This window comes from Lycium barbarum, chromosome 2, assembly GCF_019175385.1.
Source record: "Lycium barbarum isolate Lr01 chromosome 2, ASM1917538v2, whole genome shotgun sequence".
Taxonomy (NCBI): domain Eukaryota; kingdom Viridiplantae; phylum Streptophyta; class Magnoliopsida; order Solanales; family Solanaceae; genus Lycium; species Lycium barbarum.
Window position 1 is genome coordinate 144,535,363 of NC_083338.1, and position 22,232 is coordinate 144,557,594.

At 36.3% G+C, this 22,232-nt stretch overlaps 2 protein-coding genes across 2 annotated transcripts; both read right to left on the reverse strand.

Annotated features, from left to right (window-relative positions):
- Positions 1-1,540: 1,540 nt before the first annotated feature.
- On the reverse strand, positions 1,541-5,760 carry LOC132627803 (metal transporter Nramp2-like). Its single transcript, XM_060343380.1, has 4 exons — positions 4,956-5,760; positions 3,965-4,101; positions 3,218-3,870; positions 1,541-2,338 (listed from the first exon to the last, which is right to left on the reverse strand). Exons 1-4 carry the CDS (start codon positions 5,510-5,512, stop codon positions 2,135-2,137), a joined length of 1,551 nt encoding a protein of 516 aa, XP_060199363.1. The 5' UTR covers positions 5,513-5,760; the 3' UTR covers positions 1,541-2,134.
- A 726-nt stretch (positions 5,761-6,486) lies between these two features.
- LOC132627804 (metal transporter Nramp3.2) lies at positions 6,487-11,209 on the reverse strand. Its single transcript, XM_060343381.1, has 4 exons — positions 10,426-11,209; positions 9,141-9,277; positions 8,386-9,038; positions 6,487-7,208 (listed from the first exon to the last, which is right to left on the reverse strand). Exons 1-4 carry the CDS (start codon positions 11,025-11,027, stop codon positions 6,984-6,986), a joined length of 1,617 nt encoding a protein of 538 aa, XP_060199364.1. The 5' UTR covers positions 11,028-11,209; the 3' UTR covers positions 6,487-6,983.
- Between the last annotated feature and the right edge of the window lie 11,023 nt (positions 11,210-22,232).

Genomic DNA, 22,232 nt, shown 5'->3' on the forward strand with positions numbered 1-22,232 from the left:
CTCGACAAATTTGACTAGATTTAAGCCGTTCAATAAATAACCTAATTTAGAAGAGAGCTTGGCTTAATTTTCTATTCAGACAAAGTGCTTTGACTACTATACTGTTTGCCAAATTTGGAACTCGCAAATGTTTTAAAATTTCACCATAAAGTTTCATTAAGAATATTCCCTTACTTAGAATCTTTCTGGTCAAAATTTTACTATAATTTTCCAAAGAAATTCCAATTAATGACGAATTTTGTCGAAGCTAGAATAGTAAACAGAATTTTTGTCCTTAAACCATAACCATTATAGAGACATCGGCTGTTACAATTGTTGATAAATGATTATTAGGTGATAAAGATACACAGTTTCAAATTCCAAATATAACATATTACTGTGTTTTAGTTGTTTGTAACAAGTTAATTTGGCGGAATACATAAACTTGTCAATATATTTTCATTTAGACATTCGAATTATGGCCTCGGTCTGTTTCAATTGAGCACTTAACACATAATAAATTGTTTCGAGTAGATACTTGTTCAAATTTTAAAAAACTGTTGTGGGTGTCCTCAAACGCCCATTACGTAAGTTAATACTCCATCCGGATAAAAAAGAGTGTCCACTTACCAAATTAAGAAAGAATTAACTTTATTTTTTCAAATTTGCCCTTATTAAGTGTTAAGTGACCAAATCCTGACACCTATTTAATTAGGGGTAATCTAGTCAAATTATCTATTTTTGCCTAGGATTTAGCATTTTCTTAAGGGGTGTTTTTTTTCTTTTCTTAAGGGGTGTACAAATGGCTAAATGGACACTCTTTTTGATCCGAAGGGAGTAACTTAAAATATATCACCTTCTTTAATTATACACATATCAGTCTCAATTACCCGTAAAGCCTCAAGTCTGTTCCACTTGACATATTTTAAGTGCTTAACTTATCCATGTAATGGATTTCAAAGTTTTAAGCCGAAAGTGTAATAGGAACAGTTTATCATATTTTCAGGTGCTCAATCGCAACAGACCTTAATTCTAGTGCCTAAATGTATTTCGCCAAAGGTTACATACCAGTTTGCTATTAGAAGTTACCTAGCTATAATATATTTCATGTAATCTAACAGTGGAAGAGAGAAATTGAACTCATCTCAACTACACATAGCTACGAAGGAGTAAAAAGAAAGAGGTAAACCTTTTAGCAAGCACAGTACTCGCAGTGTAAAATCATCAAATGCTATGATTGATTGAATGAAGATAATGATTTTGGTCATAAAGGTATCAAATTATATACTAAGATACATCTTCTTAGCCGATTAATGAACTTTTGTATAACATCATTACCTTTGCAAATTGGCAAAGAAAATTGTTCTCTCAGTATTGTCCAATCAGCAGCAAAGGATCCCAATGAATAGTTAATGTGAGATTCACAGATCTGACAACAGAAGATCCATCAGATTGAAGGAGTTGCAATGTATTATCACCCTTTTTGTTCATCAATATGGCCAAACAAGTCATAAATTTCAAGGACATGTTGTAAGAGAGGAGTCCACTTGATAACATAATGCACAGCAGAGGAAGAGGTGGAATGAAATTGAAAGACTAGAGAGAGCAGGAAGTTAATTAGCGAAATATTTCACCTTATCCATGACAAAAGGATAGGTCAATATCTACATTTTATATTTGAGAATTACATGATGATGATAAAAGCTGAAAACAAGACATACATTTTCCTATGACATTTGTTCCTTGAAGCTCTTTCCAAAATTATCATTCTTGGAATGGAGGGAACAACAGTGTTAGAAGGGGAGGAGCTTGAGGGGGGGGGGGGGAAGGGTTCTTCCCGACCCCTTTGCCGGATAATCAACATTATATGGTATAAGATGAATTTTTTATGTATATATAGTAGAGGATGAACCTCCTTGGTGAAAATCCTTCCTTCGCCACTGGTGGTGAAGTCAATGTGAGAGAGATTATCTGCTTGTGATACATGTCTCATTCAGCTTTTGTCATAGCTCTCTCTAGTGCCAAATTGCTAGAATTTCAATTCTAGCTTCTGTACTCCTAAGGGCTGTTATCACAATCAAGAACTCTCCTTTACAAATGTATTCTCCTGCTCTGTCATTTCCTAATATTTCAAAATTTTCATAAAGCTGATAGCTCAATTTGTAAGGTGAGTAAAGCCATTCAACTCTGCCTGGTTGTGACGCCGGGAAATGAGATAAACAAGAAAAACCACGTATGCTGAAGCTAACATGCAAACCACAAAACCAAACAGCAGGCCATTAACTTCAGAAAGGAAGAAGCTCAACATGACATATCCATTGATCATTATTACCAGGGAGGCTACTGTCCACACAGTTCTCTGCAATCAAGAATTGAAGTATGAGATAAACAATATTCTATAACCTTTGGCACTCAGAAAGCAAATCACTTTTCTTTAGGTAAGACTAACTTCAACTGAAAACGCGCCCAAAAAGGGAGCTCATACAACAAGTTTATGAAGGAGAGCTCTGATTGTCTGATAATAAACAAGGAATATCCGACTTCATCTGGAGGAAGTTCTCCACGTAAAAGCTCTCAAAGAAAAACCAGCAGACGTAATCTACACGTTTAGGGAATCACCAACGCCTTATCAAAGAAGCTAAACTTTGAGCGGAAGTTCTCCAGCTATCATGGCTAGTCTTCTTTACATTCTAAATTAATTTCCTAGAATGTAGTTTTATCAGATTGCAGACGTTCCAGTTCACTAAATGTAATAACAATTGAGATTGTACTCCACTTTTCTAATTTGTGCTTCTAGTTGACCTATTTAAGGAGAGTACAGAATTGTGGCATTTTAATCATGCAAAATGGAATTTTTTATTTTACCTTCTAAAAGAATCATGCGAAACAGCCTAAATGTGAGGAAACTATAATGATGGAAGCATAAGCATAAAAGAATAACATTCTTCCCCCATGACATCGAAGAGATAATATTTGTTCTTGTTATCTGGTGAAGTAGTTAAAGTTTGGACAAAAAAAGTTGAATCAGCAAAAAAGAGAGATCAAGGATCCCTTATCTGTACTGATGTATAGGATGAAGCCAATTTTACTCATTGCTAATAAGCAACTATTGATAATGCCTGGTAATTATATGCAAGATAAACATGTTACGATTTGGTGGCTAGAAAGGATTATCATCGTGCTAAAAGGGCGTTGACAAGGCAATTTCTGTTATAAATCAGTATGGTAAAGGCCTGACCTCCATAAGCTTCCCAATCTTGAAGACTCCCATGATCTGCTCATTTGACACTAATGTTATAAGTGGGATGATAGCAAATGGGATCTGCATGCCTTGAAGCACATTCAACCATTCGTTCAGAACATCCAGTGAATCTTCCGATCTGTTGAAATAGATGGCCACAATTATGGTTGGCACAATGGCACAACTCCTTGTAATCACTGACCTTATCCATTTCTTCATCCGCAGATTCAGAAAACCTCCCATTATAAACTGTCCAGCATAAGTACCTGTCATCGTGCTACTTTGTCCGGCTGCCAAAAGGCCTATGCCCCATATGTAGAGAATTGGGAATAACCCTCCACCGTACCTTTCTTGAAGATATTGCCCTGCATTTACTAGGCCTATAGTATCAGCTCGTGGAGTTCCATAAAATCCCTTAGCGAACACAGCTGTTACCATCAAATTGATAGAGAACGAAATAAAAACAGCAAATGAAGACTCGACTGTATAGTAGTTTAGTGCCTCTTGCACTTTTTCTTTCTTTTTGGGATCAATTTTCCTTGACTGCACCAAAGCGGAGTACAAAAATACGTTGTGAGGAGTTATAACACAGCCGACAACTCCAACAGCTTTCTGAACTGTCTTTGAGCTGAGTCTAGGTAGCAAAAGACCTGAAAAACGTTCAAGCTAAGGAATTTAATGTAGGCACAGAATTGATATAGACTCAGAAGTAAAGAAATGCACATGTGAAAGCAAGGTTCTGACCTATTATGAGTTCCTTGCTACTAGGCCTAGTGTCAGCAAACATCCAGGCAAATGATAATGCCATAGTGGAAATTAGAACGGCGAAAAATGCTTCTAGTTTCCTAACTCCATAATTTTCCAGGAATAAGAAGATGAAGCTGTTATTCAAACAAAATAATCACTGTCAGCACCGACCAATCTATAGGCTCCACGAACATTTTTGTATAGAGTTACTAAATGACATTAAAAGCTAAGATATTTTCAATTTCAGTGGATTGAATAACAAAACAAAAGGGGAAACAATGTCGAAGATTATTGTCTAGGTCAATGATAAGGGTGAAAACTAGTGAGATCATGGGCTAAATCCTAGCACAGACAAAATGCTATATCATTTCTTCTATATGTCAAAGCCTTGGGAGGTAGCAGGTATTGGATGAAATAATTTGAGGTGTGGTCAAATTGGCTCATACGTGATCTTTATAATAAAACCCAAAAAACAAAAAGAAGGGTAACATGATGACAAAAAAATAGGCCTTGGACCTAACTTGACCCTAAAAGCTAGCTCAAGCAGTGAGGATTGTTCAAAACCATTTAAGGACACAAATGTGGGACGACAAGACCACTGCATGCCTAGACCTGACAACTAGAGCATGAACAAGATAACACAGTTCCCCAACATCGATGAAACAAGAAAATGGTGGGCCAAGCTGGCTTGACTCTCAACCCCAGCTAGCTCAAAAAGTACGGATTGGCAAAGACCATTTAAGAGACAGATGGTCATCCCATCTACTTGGACTAATGAGGCAATGACTCTTGCCGTATGAAAGTGATACTCTAATCGCTGAGTCAAGTCACCCTATAAGAGAAAGCCACACGACCAAAGTAGCCCGTACTATACATGGGGCGCGGAGCGCTAAGATAGAGAAAGCGTCATCAGAAATGAAGCAGCCAGCAGTCTAAGACGTGAGACTACTAACACGTGAAAAGAAACCAAAGTAAAAGGAAAGCTCACCAATCTGAAGCAGTAATGAGGACACCACCCCAAAGAGGGATAACCCCACGACTAAGTATCTTAATAGCAATAGCACTTCCGATAACTTCCTGAATATCAGCTCCAATCAAGGCCACCTCCGCCATTAACCAAAGCAAAATCCTAGCCCAATTAGGATATTCCTCCCGGCAGATCTCAGCCAAGTGCCTGCCCGTAGCAACACCCAATCTCAAGGACAAGAGCTGAATGAGCAAACCCATAAAAGTGGACCACATAAGCAACCATAACAGTGAGTACCCGGCAATGGCTCCGGCCTGCAAATCACCTTCCAAATTACCTGGATCGAGAAACGCAACGCTCATTAAAAAACCTGGCCCTGCAAACTCCCATAGCTTCCTCCAGGAAAATGGTGGGACCACCCCTGGAACATCACCTGTGTCCGCTTTCTCGATTTCAATGGCCAAGATTTTATCCTTAGCCTCATCGTCAGATAATAGATAATTGGATTCTTGATCTTTGGTTTCATGTTTGTTAATTCCAAGTATGCCATTATGCTCCGATAATGGAGAACTTTCCATCGTTTTCAACTTAGTTCTACGTGTTTTCCTTACAAGTCTATGGCCAAGTTTTTTGCTCTAGTATGACAAAGAGATCTAGATCTTGTGGTCAATAAATTAACATTTTTCACATTGTCAGGATCCATCAGCGTCGGTGATTAAAGTTGGGGAACCATATGCATTTATTCTGTTCAATTTTGCTTTTTCTTTTGCGACATAAAGCGCCGAGGAAAATGTTGATTTGTAGATCATCAAAAGCATGTGTTGTCACGTGGTTTCAAAATATTTAATTCCCTTTGTTTCAAACTATATTTGAGGAAGGAAAATTAGGAAAATTATTTACTTTCGTCAACTTACATGACCTTTGAGTCTTTCGAACGTGAAATATAGGGTGAACTGTGAAGCGCATTTTTCTGCCTCCTGATATATAGCTAACATGCGGGTTCCTTATGGTTTCAAATAATAGTAACCATAAGTCCACAACGACAACAGTATAATGATGATAACAATGACAATTAAAAATTAATTAAAATAATCAGAATATAAAATACTTTGAGAATTACGCATATTTATCCTAAAATTTCTTGTTATACATAGTACATTCCAACGATTTCAAATATTAAAAAAATCATTTTTTATTTATTTTGTAGAATGTTGTGTTATAATATTCAAATGACTAATAGTTTTGAGAAGCCTTTCATGCTTTCATTGTAACTATCAAGATGTTCAAAAAAAAAAAAAATGGAGTAGTTATATATAGTTTGCTCATTAGAAATCTCTGATTAGAATATAGATTTGGAACTTTGGGATAAATTTCAACGGTTTTAATAGATAATTAGCCTCGAGTCTTTCGTTCAGGCCAGGGGATGTGGAACTTGCATTTCTTGTAGAAGAATTGATAGTGCTTAAGATCATCAAAATACAGCACAAAATGAAACAGAGGAAAAAGAAAAGCTAAAGATGGAGTAAAAACATCAAAAGTCTATCACAAGAAAAGATCCAAACACTTCTCTTGTATTGATGTAAGCCAATTCTAATCAGCTGAACCAACACTTACTAATCTGCACAACAGAAAATTCTCTTACAAAAAATCAATGGCTTTCAAGTTCTTCTGCATCTATTCGATAAATACAACATTGTGGACTGTATGCGCCTGCAATGAACAAGTATTTTCATCCGGCGGACTATATACTTTCTTCATCATCTATAACTGATTGTCAATATCCTAGATAGCTTGCTCCATTATTTCTTTTGGGGAACCTACAGCTAAAAGCAAATGCTGACAATTTCTCGACATCTATTATGACAGTTTTTTTTTTTTTTTTTTTTTTGAGAAGGAATCTATTATGACAGTTGGGACACAAAGAAATTGGATCTCTTCAGATGAAAGAATGCTTCAGTAACCAAACTTCCCAAGCCCTGGCCTCTCTGCCATGTAGTGATTTACTATTTACGACATTTGGATTTGAAGGAATCTATTATCTTTGAAGTCTCATTGACCAGCATAGCTATATCCTTTTGTGCGAAGTAGGTTGAACCAATTGGCGACATTGCCACCCCCATGTGAAATAAGGTATAAAATGAAGGCAACATAACCTGCAGTCCCAGCACAGACCAGAAAAGCAAAGAGCAGCCCGTTGACCTCAGCGACAAAGAAGTCCAGCAAAAGATAGCCGTTTATCACCATCACGAGTGCAGCAACAGTCCAGGCAACTCTCTACAGTAATAATGAATGGGCAGTTCAAAATAAGATTTGCATAAAGAATGCACCCCGCATAAGACAGTCCAAAATTCAGGATACAAAAGCTGAAACACTAACGAATTGAAGACGGCTTCACACATGCAATAAGGGTAACTTAGTCTGAAATATAACATACAGCCAGAGAACTCTGAAAGGACTGTACATTTTATGTAGTTTGTCTTAGTCATAAATGTGTCAAGCTGGGTACAACCACAAAATAAATAAAAGATGTTCTTTAAGGAATGGAGTGTATTGTAAAATCATTACAGAGATTGTCCATTATCAATTGATTTAGATATATATACACATATATTGTTAAGACATAAGAAGTTAGTTATTTTTACTCGCGTCTGTCTAAGCCTTGATCGACAAAGTTAATAACCTGTATTGTGCTGGTGGGAGGTAGCAATGGTAGCTAGATTAGTCAAGGTGAACTCTGACTCAGAGACCACCATTATCAAAACAAATGAAAATTAAAGCGTATATATATTGTTGAATTTTCAAAGTTTTACATTTGGATATCAAACACGCATAAGATCTATAATATATGGACTAGGGATGTGGATACATATCCGATATCTAGTAAGGACACATGCAGGTATTGCTAGTCTTCCATTATATTCAGAAAATTTGGCAAAGAAATATTTACACCATGTCACACCCATTAGATACACGCTACATCAAGGCAATTGAAGGATCCACGTATCATAGCAAAAGGCTACTAGCTCAAAAGAAGTAAGATGATTCAAATATCTAGTAAGTATATGTATAGTTGTTTACTGAAACACAAGAATACGACTTGATCGGTAACTATTTATGCACTTATAACCAAACAAACAGCTTACGCATATCTAAATGACACACTCATGGTGTTAATCACAAACTGGGTTGTATTTGCTAGTTTTATAGTTTTGATTCTTTTCCGTCCTCCGTAAACATTTCAAAATTTTACACTGTCAGATATCAAACTCACATAAAACTGCTAGCCACCAAAATAATTAAGATGATCTGAATTTTAAAAGCATAGTTGTTCGGAAAAAAAACATAGACAAATAAAGGAATTGACCATGCTTGAGACTGCTTCATATCTACTCTTTAAAAAGTAAAAAGACATGAAACTGAAAACCACAGATAACGGGGAAGGTCAACTTACCTCGAGAGTAGGCCCAATTTTGAAAGTACCCATTAAATCCTCCTTGGACACTAATGTCAGAAGGGGAATAAGCGCAAAAGGGATCTGTATAGACTGAAGCACATTAAGCCACTCATTCAAAACGTCGAGCGATGATTCCGATCTATTAAAAATCAGAGCGACAACGATTGTTGGTACAATGGCACAACTTCGAGTAATCAGCGCCCTAAGCCATTTCTTCAAGCGTAGATCTAGAAAACCTCCCATGATAAACTGTCCAGCATAAGTACCAGTTATCGTACTACTCTGCCCAGCTGCCAATAATCCAATACCCCAAATATAGAGAATTGGGAACAGTCCCCCACCATACTTGTCCTGGAGAAACTGCCCTGCATTTACAAGGCCTAAACTACTAGCTTGCTGACTGCCATAAAATCCCTTGGCAAAGACAGTTGTAACAAACAAATTGATCATAAACGAGATAAGAAGGGCAAAGGAGGATTCTATTGAATAGTAATTCAGTGCCTCCTGAACCTGCCCTTTTTTCTTCAAATCGATCTCCCTGGATTGCACCAAAGCTGAATGCAAAAATACATTGTGAGGCATTATTACACAGCCAACTACTCCAACAGCCTGCCGAACTGTCCTAGAACTGAGTTTGGGAATCAAGAGACCTGTGAAGATGATGAAATGCATTTGAAAAGAAAACATATCAGCACCTACTGACAATAATTCCGTGTAATTTAACTAAACATATGCCAGAATAAGAAATGCACCTGCTAGAAGCTCCTTCCCACTTGGTTTGGCATCTCCAAACATCCAAGCAAAAGATAGTGCCATAGTCGAAATAAGAACAGCAAACACAGCTTCCAACTTCCTTATCCCATAGTTTTCAAGAACCAAAAGAAGAAAGCTGTTTGCAAAACAGAACAGAAGAAAAACTAGTCAACAGATTGATCAATTAATACGAGGAATATGCAAGCATAAGTTCAGGCTTATGATGGTAAGTTATGCCAACCAGAACACCAAAGCAGATTAATTCCATTAGAAAGGTACTAATTCAACCAATCAACTACACCTCGATCCCAATAATTTGGGGTCGGCTACATGAACCCTTTGTATCCATTTACCCTATTCAGGTCCACACAGGGACATTACAGAGTTGATTTCTCAGATGGTCACTCAACTAATATCTCAGAAAGTCACTTTTCGTCTTGATTCCAATTTCACCTTTCTTCTTGATTGTAGGGATCTAGTAGCTCAGTTGGTAGTTGGTTGGCTACCTGAACTTTCACCTTGTTGGTGAGGGTTCGAATCCCTCCCCCATTTCCCCTTCCCCTACCCCCAAAAAAATAAAAATAAACTTTCTTCTCGATTCCAATTTCCTTCGACAAAGAAAGTGACTTTATGAGATAATAACTAGTATTAGTTGAATGGCCATCTGAGAAATCAACTCATACATTACTTACATGTCTCGAAAAAGACACTTAAAACCCCACATGAAGATGAAACATACTACATGCAAAAGCAAACTATGATCCCAGTTGATGAGCATTGAACAAACTATATTCTTCGCATCCAATTGGTAAATAAAATAATACTTCTACCACATAAATGCTAATTTGAGCTAAAGCAGTGATCTTTTTTAGCTAAACAACTCAAGTGGACGAAAATTTCCCAATCAGAAGCAGTACTAAGGACACCAGACAAAAGTAGAGACAAAAGAAGCTACTCCCTCCGCCCAATTTATGTGGCACTTCTCGCTTCTCGAGGGTCAATTTAACTATCTTTGAAGCTAAATTGGGTTAGATCAACTCATTATTTTAAAATTAAAATTCAGATTTTTCATATAAACTATACGAAAAAGCCCTATAAGTTGCAATTCTTCTCATGTCAGTACGATCAGAAGAAGAAACATACTACATGCAAAAACCAAACTATGATCCCAGTTGATAAGCACTGAACATACTGTATTTTCCACATCCAATTGGCAAATAAAACAATACTACTGCCAAATAAAAGCTAATTTGAGCTAAACAACTTAAGTAAGCAAAAATTTACCAATCAGAAGCAGTAATAAGAACACCACCCCAAAGAGGAATAAACCCACGACTAAGTATCTTAATAGCAATAGCACTTCCAATAACTTCTTGAATATCAGCACCGATCAAAGCCACCTCAGCCATAAACCAAAGTAAAAGCCCAGCCCACTTAGGATACTCTTCCCTACAAAGCTCAGCTAAGTGCCGGCCCGTTGCAACCCCAATTCGGGCCGAAAGTAACTGGATCATCAAGCCCATAACAGTAGCCCATAACAACAACCACAAAAGTGAATAACCCGCAATTGCACCAGCTTGTAGATCTCCTTCTAAATTACCCGGATCCAAAAAAGCTATACTCATTAAGAATCCAGGACCCGTAAATTGCCATAGTTTTTTCCATGAAAATGGTGGTACTGTACTGTAATCTACACCGTCGATTGGGTCTGATTCGAAATCAACGACGTGGATCTTTTCACCAGATCCGTACGTGAATTCTTCTTCATCATCATCATTGACGTTACCGTTAATTAACGGTGATGTTGACTGTGGTAACGGAACGGTAAGTAGTTGACGAGATTCTTCTTCGTTTTTGGAATCTGGGGATTGTAAAGGAGAGCTCATCGTCTCATTGTAACAAGGTGGCGTATGTTAGCGAAAAGGTGGCGTATGTTAAGGTGGTGGTTGACGGTGGTGGAATTAAGAAGGAGGAGACCCGATATAGAAAGATTAAGGTTTTGTGTTCGGGCTCGTGGCGCTTACAGGTACCAGGTTGTTATATATAAATATTTTGTACGACCTGATTTTAGGATTTTCGTGTGCTACTGTATTATTATCCAATGAGATTTAGCTTGTTGAATTTTTTGTTTCCTGGTAAAGGGCTGATCGTTACGTGCTTTTCCAATTCCTTAGCCAAAAGGAAAAATTTCATATTTATTCAATTTTTCATTTTTAAGGTTTATAAAAGATTTAATTAGCACTCTTTAGAAAATGTAAAGAAAGTCTAAGATTAGTTATTTTATGTATTAAAATGAGAGAAATTTAAATGAAATAAAATGAATAATCAAGATTTATGTAACTTAAACTAATACTCCCTCCGTTTCAATTTATATGAACCTATTTGACTGGGCACGACATTTAAGAAAGAGGGAAGACTTTTGAAACTTATGGTTCAAAATAAGCCTTGAAAATTTATGTGGCTGTAAATCATTCATAAAGTGAATTTGTTTCAAATTAGGAAAGAGGTCATTCATTTTGACACGAACTAAAAAGGAAATAGGTTCAAACAAATTGAAACAGAGGGAGTATGTGATTGACACTTTGTAATAAGGATGAATTTGGAAGGTTTGTTACGAGTACATGTGAAATCAATAATTTTTGTCCATATATTGTTGATATATATTAAAAACGAAAAAGGCTCAAATATGTCATCGAACTATCGGAAATAGCTCATTTATGTCACTCGTCAATAGTTTGGCTCATTTATGCCATCGAACTATAGGAAATGACTCATTTATGCCATTGAACTATAGGAAATAGCTCATTTATGCCACTCATCAATAGTTTGACTCATTTATGTCATTGTCTGTTACCAAAATGAATCATCTATGTCATATTTCATTAAAGCTGGTTTTATCATACCATATATGACACGTGGCCTCCAACTAGATTATGATTGTGGGTGGGCAGGGTTAATGGATCGGATTTTTTCTTAATTAAATATTTAAAATTGGGTTGGTTTAATTAAACGATCTAGACCTCTAATTGGAAGTCACGTGTCATATCTTGTATTATAAAACCGGTGTTAATGAAAAATGGCATGGATGAGTCATTTTGGTAACGAGTAATGGCATAAATGAGTCAAACTATTGATGAGTGGCATAAATGAGTCATTTCCTATAGTTCGATGGAATAAATGAGCTATTTCCTATAGTACGATGGCATAAATGAACCAAACCATTGACAATGGCACAAATAAGCTATTTCCGATAGTTCGATGACATATTTGAGCTTTTTCCGTATTAAAAATATAGTACTAAATATCCATAAAGAGTTAAATCAACTTTAAGTTATTAGTAGTGTTAACTTGAAATATTGTAGGTCTACCCAAAGGTTCGATCAGATGAGTTGTAGGAAGTGGGCATTACATTTTTGTATTTCTATGAGAAGCTCGACGAAACTCACGATTCCCAATAGTAAATCATTTGCATATCGTGCTTGAACTCACAAACTTCAAATTCTAAATTCTCCCTCTAGTGAGTAACTATTGTTCTAATTGTACTAACACTTCATTGCAAAAGAAATTTTGTTTAGTTGAATTTATTACTCCCTCTCTCCCATTTTATGTAAAATAAAATTTAGACACTTGTGTAATAAATTATTTGATTATGAGTAAAATAAAAAATTATTATAAAATACAAAAAGATGTTATCTTTTGTTGGAGAGTCCGGCACTTTTTTAACTCAAAAAAAATTTTTGGAACTAAACTAACCCTTTAAAAAAAAAAAAAAAAAAAAAAAAAGAACCAAACTAGGCTTCACGCACAGATTCTGTGCGTGAAGGCCTCTTTCCCCCCGACCCCAACCTTTATTCGTTGGAAATCAAACTCAAAATTAAGCTTTTTTCCGTACTTTGACGGAAGATTAGTCACGTTTCAAAACACCGGAATATAAATATTTTATATAGAATTAATATTTTTTTTACCGTACAATAATATCGGCTCATTACATTAAGTATACATATATATTTGGATCGTCATTTTGGGGGTTGTAAAGTGCTCCAAAGTAAGTTTGAAAACTTCTTATATTTAGGTTTAAGTGTCACATTTTATAGGGTTTTGATTAATCTCTTTTGTTTTTATTCCCAAAGCTATGAAAGTACTTTTTTGGTTCAAGAAAGCTAGAAAAGAAAAAATTACTCTGCTTTGTATTAGGTTTTTTTTCTTTTATGTCTTTTTTATTTTGTTATTGTATTATGTAATCCGCACCTTTTGAATGTGCAAAAATAAATATAACATTTAAAAATAATTCATCCAATACAATAGGTTCAATAATTGAAAAATATTGCATTCCATTAGCAACGAAATACATCATTAAATTACAATAGACTTAAAAAAAAAATCTAGACACTCTTCTACTTCCAGATGTGCTGCCACCACGAGAGTTTTGCCCACATGAACGTTTATCATGCCCAAATTGCTTACATGTCGAGCACTTGCGAGGGTAAGTCTTTCACTAACATCAATTTGATTGTGATAACGGGTTAGCTTGTTTTTTCCCAATTTACGGATATGGTTCTTGTTCGCAACCATAGAAAACGGCGCGGCTAGCCAATAAGCTTGATTACCAAGGGGATGGAAGTGGCCGGAATATGCTTTAAGGTATTTTACGACCTTATATTCCTCCGCCACATAATCAGTTACATTTCTAGCCATTTTCTCAAAGCACTTGACTGCATGAGAATATGGAATGTGGTACGTTTGCCACTTACCACAAGTGCATGATTTTGTACGCTCAGTAACGATATGTTTGTTTCCTCCTTTACCGTCGTAATAACCCGTTCTAACTTCATACACTTGTTGAACGACATCATACTCGGTCATTTCTTCTATGGTGCTCCTTCTTTTTGTAGGGCTTTGGCATCCATGTTCCGTCCTCGGATAATATGGCTCTGGCCTGCCTTGTCCTATCCGCAAATCGCTCCACGACCTGCTTGAAAGTTAGTCTTACCATTACAGTGACAGGTAGTCCTCGAGTACATTTGAGGAGTCCATTGAAAGACTCTGAGCTATTCGTTGTAAGCATGCCCCATCTCCTTCCTCCATCAGCATAAAGAGTCCATTTTTCAACTTCTAATTTCATCAACCAAACATATGCCTCTTCACTCACTTCCCTTAGCAGCTCCATTTTTGCAACCCATTTTCTTTGTTGATGCTGCATCGCAGCCCCCCCCTATCAATTTGTTTATAATGTCATTTCCAAACTTTGTTTGCAAATTAGCCTTTAAGTGTCTTAAACAATATCGATGGTAAGCATGTGGAGGCCTCCACTCTTCCAGAGTACGCATATTGTGCAATATGCCTTTATGACGATCCGATAGGACACATATGCCCTAACGACCCTTAATAACATGAGTTTTTAGATTAGTCAAGAACATCCCCCATGTCTCGTTGCTCTCGTTGGTAGCAATTGTGAAAGCAAGAGGGTATATTAACCCATTGACATCCATACCTACTGCAATTAAGAGCTTAATGTTATATCGGCCATATACATGCGTCCCATCTATCGATATCACATTCTGGCAGTGAGCAAAACCATAAATACTTGGTTTGAATGCCCAAAAGACGCCACTGTACAACAGTGCTAGGATTAGCATGTTGTAGAGCCGCCATATACCCCGACAACGCCCGAAAAGAGGGTTCCCAAGTTCCAAAGATCATCTCAAAAGCACGTCTACGCCTGAGAAATCCCTTTCTCTAGCTTATGATTTTACCATATTTGGAGTGGACCATGCTAATACAAGTTTTGATGGGCATCCTGCATAAGTTTAAACAAACAACATTTAGCAATTATATTTTAATTGCTATAAGATATATAATGTACTAGGTCAGATAAGTTACCTTGGAGTTTCCTCAATGTCTTTAAGTAACACATAAGTAATCATGTTTATATCTAAATTAAAATGATTTGCTCGAATTTGTCCCATATCACAAGTGTGCTTTGGGTGGAATTTTGTGATTTCCCACAGACCATCAGGCTTAATAATTCCCCAAAGCAACCACCGACACCCTTGAGTCTTTCGCTTACAAACCAGCCTCCATACCGATCTGTTTGAGTCATCAACCTTAAACTCCGTCATATCCTGTAGACAATACATTCTGACAGCCCGTTGCAATATCTTTTTTTATGTGAACTGCATTCCCTTTGCAAGGACGCATTCATCAGTCATGAGATTTTTTAGTTCAATCCACGTTTTTTGGCAACTTTGATCATCATCTCTTGTGAAGACAAATGCATCCTCACGACCTTGTAAACTGTCAAGATATGGAATATAGTCAGAATGCCACTGCATTGGGCTGTCAGGAATTGGGTTTTCCGCCATCGGAGGTGGTACGTGGTGGTGAGTTGGTTCTGGTCGGTTCTGGGGACTAAAATGCGTATCTTTTTCATCCCCTTCACTATCTTCATCATCGGTTACCTTTGAATTATTAGCTAGTTCATCTCCATCACTCTCTGATGTATCCACATAACTTGGACAATCAGCACCATCTAAGAAAGGTCTCCTCCTATACGATAAAAAGCATATGTTAAATTCCAAATTCAAATACACACACACACACACACACACACATATATATATATATATATATATATATATATATATATATATATATATATATATATATATTAACATCAAGGTGATGAACTTACACATATTGAGAATGAGCATGGTGTGGAGACTGATCAACTCCACCAAACTGAGAGACTGCCTTTCATCCACAGTTGGTACCACTGACGAGTTTTGATAATAATCAGCTGCACCGAACTGAGAATTATTATAATAATCAGCTCCACTGAACTGAGAGTTTTGATAATAATGAGCTACTCCACTAAATTGAGATGATTGCCCAATATTTCTCGTATTAGGTCTATAACCCCTACAAAGATTTTAAAAATGGTTATTTACCAATACATACAATAAGCACGTGCTACTGCACAAAATAATAATATAAGAATGCATATTTACCAAGTTTGATTAAATTGTTGGGTAAGATTTTCCAGCGGCACCTCGCCACTCAAAATGTCCCCGTAAGAACTAATATCTCCATACGTGTTAACTTGACTGGGCTGTTCTTGCGGGACCTCTCGGGATATCTTGTCAACATACATCTCAAGAACATTAAGGGTGACTAAATGTTTTAATTCTTCTGGCGCATTCAAATAATCCCTCAAAGAATCATCATCATTGATATAATGCTTACCATAAAGCACTATATCATGGAAAATTGATTGTGGATATTTGCCTGTTATAGAGATTTCATACTCATCTGGACTAACGTTTATTTTTTCATATATGTAAGTGACTAGTGATTCATAAGACATTTCAAGTAAACATTTAACATGAACGTTTGGTCTTTTATTGTAACGAACTGTACTATTGTCATCAAGGATAATATCATCCCAATGTAGTGAAACCTTAACTGGTGGAATATCTTGAGCCATTTTTTGTAGGAAGTTTGATTTTTTATTTTTTTTTGAATGACTTAAGAGACTTAAACTTATGAAATGGATGAATTTTTACCTCGTCCAACATTCTTCTTAAATAGATTCATATTGACCCCTATTGCGCATTGAAATGTTGCGTAATATGAATTAAATTCAAATAAACGGTCAAAAAATGTAGCATTGTATTGTCAAATCGGTCTTTTATGTGTCATAAAAAAGGTGAAATTGGCATGCATAATGTGTTGTCAAATTATATCCTATTGCGCATTGAAATGTTGCGTAATATGAATTAAATTCAAATAAACGGTAAAAAATGCAGCATTGTATTATCAAATCGGTCCTTTATATGTCATAAAAAAGGTGAAATTGGCATGCATGATGTGTTGTCAAATCATCCTATTGCGCATTGAAATGTTGCGTAATGTGAATTAAATTCAAATAAACGGTCAAAAAATGCAGCATTGTATTGTCAAATTGGTCCTTTATGTGTCATAAAAAAGCTGAAATTGGCATGCATGATGTGTTGTCAAATCATGTCCTATTGTGCATTGAAATGTTGCGCAATATGAATTAAATTCAAATAAAACTGTCAAAAAATGCAGTACTATATATAACATGATTGACAAACAACTAGTATTCACTTTACAACGAGTTATCATGACATTCTACACCCAATTTGGTAATCTTGATTCTATTACATGTTTTACCCCAGCAAACATATTTGAAGCAATGGGTAGGACGTGAGAACTAGATGATGATGATTTTCATTACTCAAATAACCCTAACAAAAGATTTAGTCGAGAATACAATAAAACAATGAGAGAGAAATGGAATTGGCGTGTTAGGGAGGCTGAAGCACTAGAGCAAGAGTTAGCTTCAGTAGGGCTTAAACACCCAAAAAAAAGGGTTATGTCAATGCCTCGTAGAACTCCACAAGAGTTTAATTTTGCTCTTAATCGTTTTCGCGAAGAGAACAATCGGATGCAAATACATTACCATAGGGTAGAATATGGTATACATGGTAGCACAAGATTTAGATCCAAGTGAGATTTCGACTGTGAAATGTTTGATGAAGATTAATATTTTTCTTATAATAAGGTCAGTAGGTAGGGTCATAAAGACCCCCCCCCCTCGAGGGTACTAGGGGGTTTGCAACTATATAAGTAGTCTTTTTTTTCTGTTATTAGACTACAACGTATTCAATGTCGATTAGTAGAAACTCAACTTGATCTTTACTCCTTCCAAAAGAACCAAATAGCAGTGATGATGAGAGTTCAAATCATAACAGTTTTTCGAGTGATACCAGTGATTTCAAACTAGACGAGCTAAATCCCCACCTTCTTATAGAGCGTAATGATGATTTCTGTAGTGTGAAATATTCAGATCCGCGAGAATATTATTGCGGTTTACGCCGAGAATGGTCACATCGGATTGCCAAATCAGAACATCTTGTTCGTGACTCGAAAAATCTCAACGCTCCAATCCCAAAAAGGTACTCAATAACCATGCCTCGAGTAGGTCCAGAAACTTGCGAGCTTGCCGTACAAAGGATTAGAAAAGAAATCAACAGAATGCTGGCAAGACGTTGCAGATTTTACATGCTAAAGTTGGCCAAAGAACAAGCATCATCAACCGGTAGAGAACTAACATCTCCTGAAAAAAGATGTGTGTTAAGAGACCGCCAATATCATTTTGAGGACGATATTGAGGACTTCTATTATGATGACGATTAGGGTCTATTTAGGCTCACTGTCTTAGATTATGGTCATTTAAGTTTCGGACTAAGGCTGTTAATTTGAATTTTTATTTTATGATGAAGTCATCAATTTGAATTAGTTTGGCATGTTTTTAATTTGCTTTTATTGTTAAAATATATTATTAATTGACAATTTAACAAAGAAACACAAATAAATTAGTACATAAAGGGTGCAGATTACATTATAGGGGAAAAGGTACAACTAGTAAAACACATAATATAGAAATATTAAACTTAATAACAAAAGTACATATAAATAATGAACAATAACAAGATAGCACAAATAATCTTCCACAATTTAAGTTTTTCTTTCAAAGCTATTTTCTCGTGTTGAGTGTCTCTAAGTTTAGCCTTCAGCAAAATTCATTTTTTTCGGAACCGGTGAGTAAGACCTCCAAAAGTTTAATTTTTTCTTCAGCTTCCACAAGCTTAAATTACGAGTCCAACTTAGCGGTATCTCTAGAGATACGTGAAGTCGCGGTATCTCTATCTAGATTTTAAAACTTCGCCGCCACCGTTTTATCCACGTGAATAATATCTTCCCACCGAAAGTGTTTGCAACCACCCATACCCTATAAACATTACAAGAAAATAAATTTTTTAAAGTAAAATATGTGGATAACGTGAAAAAAAAACACTAAAAAATGTAAAAACACTTACTTCGGGCACTTTACAACGCCAAAAATAGCGACCCGAATAATCTTGGGTCTTTGATGTTTTTAGTTTACTGTAATAACCGCATTCACAAATATCGGGTTGTATTGTTACACCTCCCGTTTTATTGCAAGGAGATTTTGGCTTATTGGTGGTGTGTACCCTCGGTTCAGTAATCCGCACCAGAGTTTTGGATCTGAGATATTTTTCCTTGTATGTGTACAGGAGTATAAGTATGCATTCTTGATGTTACGAAGGAATTAGAAGTGAAACGAATCGAATCGGAGCCAAACAGAGCAGTTCAGAAAACTGCTGAAACCAGTCAGCATCGACGGCCCAAGGGACGACCGTCGACACGTCGACAAGCCGTCGTTTGGCACCGTCGATGAGGTTCTGCAATCAGACATTCAGGCAGCAGTTCGACGAGGCATGTCAACCGACCGTCGACTCTGCTCATCGACCCGCGGATCTGGAACTTTCCAGCCTTGGTTATAAAAATAAGATCCCACATTTTATTTCATTATTTTCTCCCAAAAAGCAGATCCTATATCTCTCTAGAACCATCCAAAACCCTTCCTCAATTTCTACTACAAATCTATACTTAGAAACCAAGATCAAAAGCCAAGATTTAGATATTCATGTACTAGGAAGCCTATTAGGGTTTGTGAAGGACAAGAATTTCTTTGGCATGCAAGTGGAGGATTTCATTCTAATGGAGTAGAGTGACTCAAGGCTTATTCCCAAGTGATTAAGGTGAGTTTTATGTTTATTTCATATTAGTGAAAACATTGAGGGGTTGAAAGACTTGGATTATGGAAAGAAGGAGAATATAGAGTGCAAATATGAAAATAATAATATTCTTGAATCATGACTTGATTTGAATCATAGTTCTTGATATGTAATGAGTATAATCTTGTTATGAATACTATTAAAAAAAATGTTGTAAGGGCATTGTATGAGGATGGATACGGCATGGTGCCATAGCTAAGGTTATGAAGGGTTGATAGAGAATGTTGAGGATTTAATAATGTCTAGCTTGATGAAGTTGATGATTAAGATATTGTGGGTGTTGCTATTGATGTTGGGAATAGTTTATTATGTGGAGGAAGTCATTGAAATAAAGGAGATGTTATCCAATTTTCGTTAGCTTTAGCCTAAGCTTAAGCATATTTTCGATTATCTAATTTTAGTAAGAACTTCCTTGAAGGTAGAAACGTGAGTACCGGAGAGAAACATTCAAGTGATAAAGTTAGCGAATCACAAAGCTATGTAAGGCTAGTCCTTTCTTTCTAAGGCATGATTCCTATGTCATGACTTCTTATATCTCTCCATGACTTTCTTACATTCCGGGAAATATGAGTCAACGTTATGTAGAGCTTCTTATGAGATGAAAGAATACGAGATATGTTATGAATACGATAATGGTAATGATAAGCCTAAGTCTAGAGATTCTAAAGCCTATGATACAATATTTTCACGAAGTTCATGTTATGAATATGATATGATATTTTATGAAGCTAAAGATCATTATACGATTCCTTGATGCCATTCATTATTGCTAAACTCACCTTATGATGCTAGTTCTTTCAAGGTGAGGTATGATGATCATGATTACTCCATAATGGAATCGGGGGTTCTCGACCTTACGTCACCCTGATATAGTTACAGATTATCTTTGAGTTCTAATGCATGTTTCATGATAAATGTACGATGATAATAAGTTTATGATAAGGCTATGATAAGTTATGAGATGTATATAATGATACGATTCCACTGTGCCCAGATAGCTGGACATGTCACCGCAAAGGCGGGCTGCATATGATTACACCATGCCTAGAGGGTCGGACATGACACCACTAGTGGGGGGCGTATGATGGCTACTCGGACGCGGGTTAACGACGATGGTACATGTGATATGTTATATATGTGAGATGTATAACACATGTTTACTTTTAAAGATTAATCAGGTTATATCCTCATCTCCTGCTTCATGATTTCTTTATTATGTCAGTATTATTCATGCCTTACATACTCAGTACAATGTTCGTACTGACGTCCTTTATTTTTAGACGCTGTGTTCATGCCCATAAGTAGACAGGGAGGTGACCCAGATTCATAGTAGCTGATCAGCCGACTTACAGGAGCACTCTATTATTCCGGATGTGCTATTTTGATATATTATTTTGTGTACATATTTTTGGGCATGATGTGGTCCTGTCCCGTCCTCATGTATAGTACTCTAGTAGAGGCTCGTAGATACGTACGTGTGGGTAGTGGATGTCCCCTGATGACTATGTTGTATATTTGCATATTATCTTGATAACCCGAGAGGCTCATGTATACGAAAGTAGATATGTTTGTGGAAGTGATAGTGAGTTTTCCTATGACTAGAAGTATGAGAATAATAAATGAATACAGGATAAGTATGATGAGTAGTAAAATGAGTGGTGCTCGGTAGTGAGCTCCGGGTACCCGTCATGGCCCCTAGTCGGGCCGTGACATGTATAGCAAACTTTGAAGTTTCAAAACTTTGAGACATGTTTTTGGGAGTGCAAAAGTGTGTTGAAAGGGTGAAAATGGAGGAAATGAAAGAGAAGAGTATGCTGGAAATGGGAGGGGTTTTTGTTAGGGGTTTCACGCACAGATTCTGTGCGTGAAGCCTAATTTGATTTTTTTTAATGGGTTAGTTTGATTCCAAAAAAAAATTTTGGGTTACAAAAGTGCCGGACCCTTTGTTGGACGACAATTACAAGAAAACATGTCTCATAAAATGAGATAAAAAAAGTAGTACTTTATTATAATTTTCTCCTATTACGCTACTCTTATCTGATAGGCGCTTGATATCAATTCGTGCATAATTGGGTAAGAGGGGCGAAAAAACAAAAGTTAAAAAGATAAAGAAATTTGTCACTTTCATTTTTCTTTTCCCAAAAGTATCTTTTTGAGAAATAATTCAATAAGCTGTGTCATATCATCACTGTTTAAAGTAGTTTTTTTTTTTTTAAATGCTTAAACCAGCGAATTGCACGGACTCAGTTAGATGCGTGGAGCAAGGGATTGTTACATATTTTCTTTAAAGTAATAAAAGTATCTTGAACGCAATCAATAATGAATTGAAATCTTTTTTTTTTTTGTCTTTCTCAAAGTGGGTTTTACTATACAAAAACAGCACTTTAATAATAGGCACTGAAAGTT

Bases quoted from the DNA above. Each gene is read 5' to 3' on its own strand.
- LOC132627804 (XM_060343381.1), bottom strand. From the start codon at position 11,027: ATGAGCTCTCCTTTACAATCCCCAGATTCCAAAAACGAAGAAGAATCT. The intron at 9,039-9,140 runs GTGCATTTCTTA...TCATCTTCACAG, and splicing joins TGGGAAGGAGCTTCTAGCAG to GTCTCTTGATTCCCAAACTC. The intron at 7,209-8,385 runs GTAAGTTGACCT...TTATTACTGTAG, and splicing joins AAATTGGGCCTACTCTCGAG to AGAGTTGCCTGGACTGTTGC.
- LOC132627803 (XM_060343380.1), bottom strand. From the start codon at position 5,512: ATGGAAAGTTCTCCATTATCGGAGCATAATGGCATACTTGGAATTAAC. The intron at 4,102-4,955 runs GTGAGCTTTCCT...TTTGAATAACAG, and splicing joins CTCATTACTGCTTCAGATTG to CTTCATCTTCTTATTCCTGG. The intron at 3,871-3,964 runs GTCAGAACCTTG...AACGTTTTTCAG, and splicing joins TAGCAAGGAACTCATAATAG to GTCTTTTGCTACCTAGACTC.